Source organism: Cebidichthys violaceus, unplaced genomic scaffold (genome assembly GCF_023349555.1).
Source record: "Cebidichthys violaceus isolate CVI_PGR_0920_01 unplaced genomic scaffold, fCebVio1.0.p SCAF_27, whole genome shotgun sequence".
Classification (NCBI taxonomy): Eukaryota; Metazoa; Chordata; class Actinopteri; order Perciformes; family Stichaeidae; genus Cebidichthys; species Cebidichthys violaceus.
In genome coordinates, this window is record NW_027176450.1 from 3055097 (window position 1) to 3061934 (window position 6838).

The 6838-nt window shown below is 38.5% G+C and overlaps 1 protein-coding gene across 3 annotated transcripts in view; it reads right to left on the bottom strand.

Annotated features, from left to right (window-relative positions):
* LOC137880141 (myotonin-protein kinase) overlaps window positions 1-3574 on the bottom strand; it is a 30798-nt gene extending 27224 nt beyond the window's left edge. For all 3 annotated transcript variants that reach the window (XM_068721301.1, XM_068721300.1, XM_068721302.1), the window contains exon 1: window positions 2430-3574. In XM_068721301.1, coding sequence (XP_068577402.1) covers window positions 2430-2595 — 166 coding nt within the window. In that variant the 5' untranslated portion in view covers window positions 2596-3574. The remainder of the gene's footprint in view (window positions 1-2429) is intronic.
* Window positions 3575-6838: the final 3264 nt, after the last annotated feature.

Below are 6838 nucleotides of genomic sequence, written 5' to 3' on the forward strand. Positions count from 1 at the left end.
GTGTGTCATGATATGTTGTTAAAGAATAACAAGGTATGGTAGCCTATATGTCATTTTTTAAAATGGGGTACACATACTAACTAGTGAATAGATATACTGTATATATCTGTAATACTTGATTTTAGTTTGACTTAACTTCATGTATAAGGACATGGTTAGGGTTAGGGTTAACCTATGTATGTGAGTGGAGTTTTGGGGTGTAGATTTAAGTGAAGTTTGAAAACATGAGCATGGTGGAATTCTGAGACATGCCACTGAAGTGTTCCTTTCTGAGATTTCAACAGAAACAGGAAACAGAGCCAGTTCGCCTTCAAAGTAAAGGTTGCGCATTTTCAAATGTGTTGGCTCCGGAGATCAATTTAAGGAAAGCATTTAGGCTAAAAAACAGCCTAAATGAATTAAGGCTTCTTAACTATGTGTGTAAATGATACAGGCTGTAGATGTGATTAGTCTAACTGTAGAATGAGTTGATTTACCTTGAACTTAGACATTATTGCTGGCTCTGTTGTCGTGACAATAACATTCAACGTAAAGTTTATTTACTGTTTGCACCTTTAAATATTCTACATTTAATAAATGAATAAATAAACATGATTTTGCTGGATTATACTTTGGCCTGTATAAAACTAAATTAATCAAACTCTTCATATAATGTATTATTACTTAATAATTTAAGTTTATTTTTGAGAAAAATAAACTTACTAAGGCTACTAGCCTTTATTAAATAGCGTTTTCAATACGACAGTCTCCTACAGGGTGCACACGTGTAATCTACTCACAACACAGAACTGTATTACAATGCTTATTAATAATATTAATAACTGACTGTAGAATGAGTTAATTTACCTTGAATTTTGACTTTATTGCGGGCTCTGTTGTCATGACAAAAACGCCATAAACTATCCGATGTAAAAGGTTTTTCAAGTTTATTTACTGTTCGTACTTTAAACTAATTTACATAACATAAAATAAATGAATGAATACAAATCCCGTAGCTGGATTATCCTCTGGTCTGTATAAGACAATATTACTTCAGTGCTACGTATGAACTACTAATACATCATCACTTGACACCGCATAAGAATGCAGATGTCTAATGTTAAACTCTGAAGTTATTCTACTCGGCCCAGAACAACTCCGACATCAGTTATCTAATGATATAGTTTCTCTAGATGCCATTGCTCTGGCATCCAGCAGCACTGTAAAGAATCTCAGAGTTATCTTTGATCAGGAGTTGTCTTTTAACTCTCAGATAAAACAAACTTTGAGGACTTCCTTTTTTCAAAAATCAGGCATATCCTGTCTCAAAGCGACTTTTAGACTAGATTACTGCAATTCCTTATTATCAGGCTGCTCTAATAAGTCTTAAATCTCTCCAGCTGATTCAGAATGCTGCAGCTCGTGTATTAACAAAAACTAAGAAAAGAGATCATATTACTCCTGTATTAGCTTCTCTGCACTGGCTCCCTGTAAAATCTAGAATTCAATTTAAAATCCTTCTTCTTACCTACAAAGCCCTAACTGGTCAGGCACCATCTTAAGGAGTTTATAGTACCATATTATCCTACTATAAAGCTGAGCAGCCTGAATTCAGGGTTACTTGTGGTTCTTTTCTGAGTCTCAAAAAGTAGAATAGGAGCCAGAACCTTCAGTTATAAAGCTCCTGTTTTGTGAAACCAGCTTCCAGTTTAACTCCCGAAGGTATGCCTCCTCTTATTTAAGAGTAGGCTTAAGACTTTACTTTTTAATAACGCTTATGGTTAGGGCTGGCTCAGGTTTATAGTTAGGGCTGGCTCAGGTTTATAATTAAGGCTGGCTCAGTTTTGCCTTGGACCAGCCTCTAGATAAGCTGCTACAACTTTTAATAAGCAATGAATTACTCCTGAAAAAACTTTTCATATAATGAACTTGTGATGGAGGAAGTATTCAGATCCTTTAAGAAACAGTAGTAATTCAACAGTGTAAAAAATACTCTGTTACAAGTACAAGAACTGCATTGGAAATGTTACTAAATTAAAAAGTATAATCAGGAAAGTTTTCAGGCAATTTTTAAAGTATTAAAAGTCAAAATACATACAGAAAAATCAAACTCTTCATATGTATTCTGTGCAAATATTTGTAGGACAGCTAGCCCCCCAAGATATTTCTGTGGTTTATTTAGAATTTTTTTTATGTGTTAGCATAGATTAAATTGGGTGTGCTAGTGAGTCAGAGAAATAGTTTATGAATCACTGCAATCAATTATCTCTCAAAATCAGCTGGCATGAACAGCTGTTCATGCCAGCCTCTCTCTCTCTCTCTCTCTCTCTCTCTCTCTCTCTCTCTCTCTCTCTCTCTCTCTCTCTCTCTCTCTCTCTCGTATATTGAGGTGCATACACACACACACACACACACACACGCACACCTAGAAATAAGAGGGAAAGACTCACCCCATTGCAGGAAACCAGAGACATATTTCTCCCTTGCAAAGGGAGTGGAGTAGAACTCCTGGTAGACGCCCACCAGTAGGTCCAACAGGGTCTGGAGCCCAACGGGTCCCGTTGTCTGTGGGCTCTCAGCCAGGTCAGGTTCACCAAGGCCAGAGCCCGTCGTCATGGCGCCCGGTGGGTGATAGATCCGTTTAGAATTGAGTTGAAGCCCTGTTGTCCATGGTGTATTGGATTTACAGTGAGACAAGCTGGAGATTCTTCTTAGTTAGGGTTTATTTGCTTTGCTTGATCTCTTTAGAATCACAAAATCACATTTACAGTAACAACCCACCCTCACTATCTTCTTTGGACTGCACCCTACCCATCTGCAGCCTCCTCCACCCCCTCAAACTTTCTGGAGCACACCTAACCCCATCTATAGTTTCTAACTTTTCTGTCACTATATTTATTCTCTCTCCTGTTTGTCTTTGTGTGAGTCCCCTCCTCTGTCTTTCTGTCTGTCTCTCTCTTTATTCTTCTCTCCCCATGGCTGTGCAGCATCTGTCAAGCCTGCAATCTCTCCAGCTCTGACTCCAGACCTTTTTTGGTGTTTTAGTCTCCCTCTCTCCTCACTCTGTTCAAGGTACTCCAAACGTTCTACTACAACAGTCAGACCTAATAGAGAAGTATGATCTGAAACAAATCCTCTTTTCCTTTTCCGTCTATCACTTGTTAAATTTTTCAATTACCTGTTCTTGTTTGCTTTTCTTCCCTTTTTCTTCCCCCAGTCACAAAAACAAGAACCACTGACCTGAATCAGTACTAGCTGTTGCTGTGACACTCAGTTTTGTTTTGAAGAGCGTAAATCTCTTATTTTGTAAACCGTCCAAGGGTCTCTTTCAGTTCCCTTGATTTTTTTGTATCCCTGGTGTCTCACTCATCTGTCCCCTCTGTCACCCCTCTCAGTCCTCCTCGTGCCATGTGTCTCTCACTCGCTCTTTTTAAAAAGGACAAACATTTCCTCTCACCCAGCTCACTGGATTAGAAAATCCATCACTGTCCGTCTGTTTATCCGTTTACTCTCTCTGTCTCTCTTTCCTCCTTTACTGCAGCGTAGCTCTCAGTGTCTGTACTCTCTTTTACTCTCCTCTCTTTCTCCTCCCCAAATTTTCTGTTCTGACTTTTCAAGTGAACTGCCTCCTTCCTCTTCTCTGTTTATAAATAAACCCCAGCTGCCACACAGCACCGCCTTTAACATGTAATCTCGATTTCATACGTATGCATATGCATTTATGGCAAACTAATACTCCAATACTTTTTGTGTATTTCTGAATGACTTTTGTGTTGTGGTAGCATAGATTTAATGATATTTTTCACTTTACTTAAAGCATCCAATGAAGACTATAATCAAATTATAATGCATTATATGAGTGATTAGAATGCATTATAAAAACATGATAATGTATTACAACTATGGGAATTATAATATATTAATTTGTCTTGCAAAAACAAATGTTAGTGAGTTACCAGCAATCATCAAGTCTTATGCTACTTGAGGTTGGTCATAAAGCATCATGAATAGTATTACTAATTATATGTTCATGTTTATAATGCATTATGTACATGTGTGTCATAGAAAGTGTTAACAAACATACAAAGATAGAATCATTTATCAATTTACAACATCTAAAATTATAGATTTAATATGGTTTTGAAAAAAATATTACAATATTGTAATGCTATTATTCTCACAGCCCAGGAAAAGTATTTTCATATGTGAATGCATGTACCTCTTACATCCTGATTTATGGGCAAACCATCAAGATTAATGAACTGCTATTTACGCAAATGTTATATTGTATTCTGCCACCTATGGCCACCATAGATAAATACATACTCCATTACTTCTATGAATATTGACACACATACAGAGGTTGTGTGGATCATACAGTATTTAGAGAAAGTATATACTGTGAAAGTGTTGCTGACCAAACTAATGCATTCAACTCTTTATAATTACTCTCGTATAACCAAGGTATCAGTACAAGTGTATATTTAAATTCTGACTGACTTCCCCCGTTAGTAGAAAGGACTGGCTTAATTACATGCACCACACACTCCTGGAAACACAAACTCTGATCACGAAATATCACAGAAATACAATTGCAAATGTGTGTGGAGAGTTGTGTAACTGTTTATATCAGTTTGTGAAATCAGATTTGTAATATGTTATGCGTAATGTGATTTTCTTTTTCTTCTAAATTGACAATTGTGAATGTGTATAGAAATATACAAATGTCTAAAAAAGTATTTTGCTCCATGAGCTGGAATTACAGACAAGTCATCAGTCACAACTCAGGCAGGCCTCTCAATTGGCAGTCAGTTTACGCATGTCAAGCAGGACTGCGGCCACCGTGAGTTCCGTCAGCACAAACACAACAGACTGCTGCTAACAGTAACACCTTTATTCTTGTAACTGATTGGAAACGTTTAACACAAATATACAACTCTTTGGACTGTGTGCCTCTGGTTGCCCCGCTTCTCTGGCACATGTGGTACAGTTACTTCTAAAGTCACAGCAAAACAATGTTTTCAGTCCCCTCAATGCCCAACTTGTGTGTGTGTAAGTGTGAGTGTTAGCTATCCGAGGTCCAGCACCCACTGCATTTAAATGAGAGAATGATTAGACAATGAGCACAAGCTGTGCCAATCAACTCACCTGGTATTTGTCTTAGTCTTAGTCCTGGTATTGAGCCTCCCCCAAACCTCTCTCCTACAGCTGAATGCAAACCAGTCCCACCTCCACAACATGCTTTTTGCTACACTGCTGCTTATGTAACATAGTTGAAAAGGTTCAGGTTAAATCCCGCTAAATGGGAAAACTACGCCACCTACTGTTGGAAATGTGTACCTGCACTGAATAGTAGCCGCAAAGGACTATGGGTAATCCTCAATGCGACGGAGGATTCGTTACGAGGTAATGTGTCTGTGAATGTCCGTGGACAATATAATGTTAACTAGCTTGAAAAGTACTTAAGAGTTTAGCTGGCTTTATTTGTTTGAATATTAATTGTCTTAAATTATATTCGCCATGTTTTCATTAAGTCAACTATACGTTTTTTATGTGTTTTATTGCCAGTACAAATGTCTCCGGTTTAGCTAGCTAACACTATCGTGATGCCGTCTTTCTAGACAGAGCATGCGCTGTTGTCCACAACAGATGACCATTCTTCTGTGTTGTCCTTTTTTCATAAATGCAGGTATGTTACACGTTGTTCTATAGAGTGTGGTAATATTTTAAACATGCAGATGGAGTATTTTCTATAGTCTGCATGTTTACTCAGTTACACAATTGTTGTCATAAAATGAAAAATACTTTTAAAAAAGGTAACAGTCTAGTGTGAGAAATCTGTATAAATATATTTTTGGTTATATATTTTTTTTTGTATTTCTCCTCATACATTTAAGAGAGAGACAGTTTCTGTTCTGTTTCAGCTATTTTACTTACATGAATTTAAATCCACTATACGATCACTACTGTTTCTATGTATTTCAAAATGTGTAATGCTCAATGCGACGGAGGATTCGTTACGAGACAGAGCATGCGCTGTTGTCCACAACAGATGACCATTCTTCTGTGTTGTCCTTTTTTCATAAATGCAGTTGTGGAATAAATCTGCTGTTACCACAAGCCTGACCAGCTCCATGAGATTCATTTAGCCAGGAGACATCTTACAGAGGTTACATTGGTGCCGTGACCCGTCCATGACTACACCGGACCGGGCGGATGTCTTCTCACCACTGCATCGTTTTGGGGCTGCAAATCACTGTCAGGTTTATTTAGCTAACAACAGCCATATTCCCTTGAGACTGTATGAAGCTGAGTGAGTGTTTTGCTATCAAGTATGAGTCTCAACGAATTTGGTACCTCCGATATGACGCCTATCAGTTTTGGCAGGGGTAGGAGTTTGCGCATCACACCTGTTCCATTTTCACTAGGTGACCGTCAGGTGGGGGTTAGAACAGCTTTTGGTGAGGATTCAGTGCACAGTCCTTTCAGACGTAGGGAAGCAGTGACACCTCAGAGTCAGCCTATAGTTGAGTTAGATCCACCACAGTGCACTAGTACATCAGTTCCAGACCCTCCTCTTGATGATGTGAGTCTAGTTGACCAAATGAGCACTATTGTGCAGCAGATAGGGCAGCAGATAGCTGATAGCATTACGTCACGCCTCAACACATCAAGCCCTACAGCTTCTGTGCATACAAGTCATGAAGAAACATCCCAAAAGAAAGACTCCAACCGCACACTGGATCTCTCCCAAGTCCAGCTGGTAACTCAGAGAGGAGTCAAGGACCCACCTGTATTCCGAGGGGAGAGTTCGGATACGCTGGCTGTTGACGAATGGGAAGAATCAATGAAAAATTAC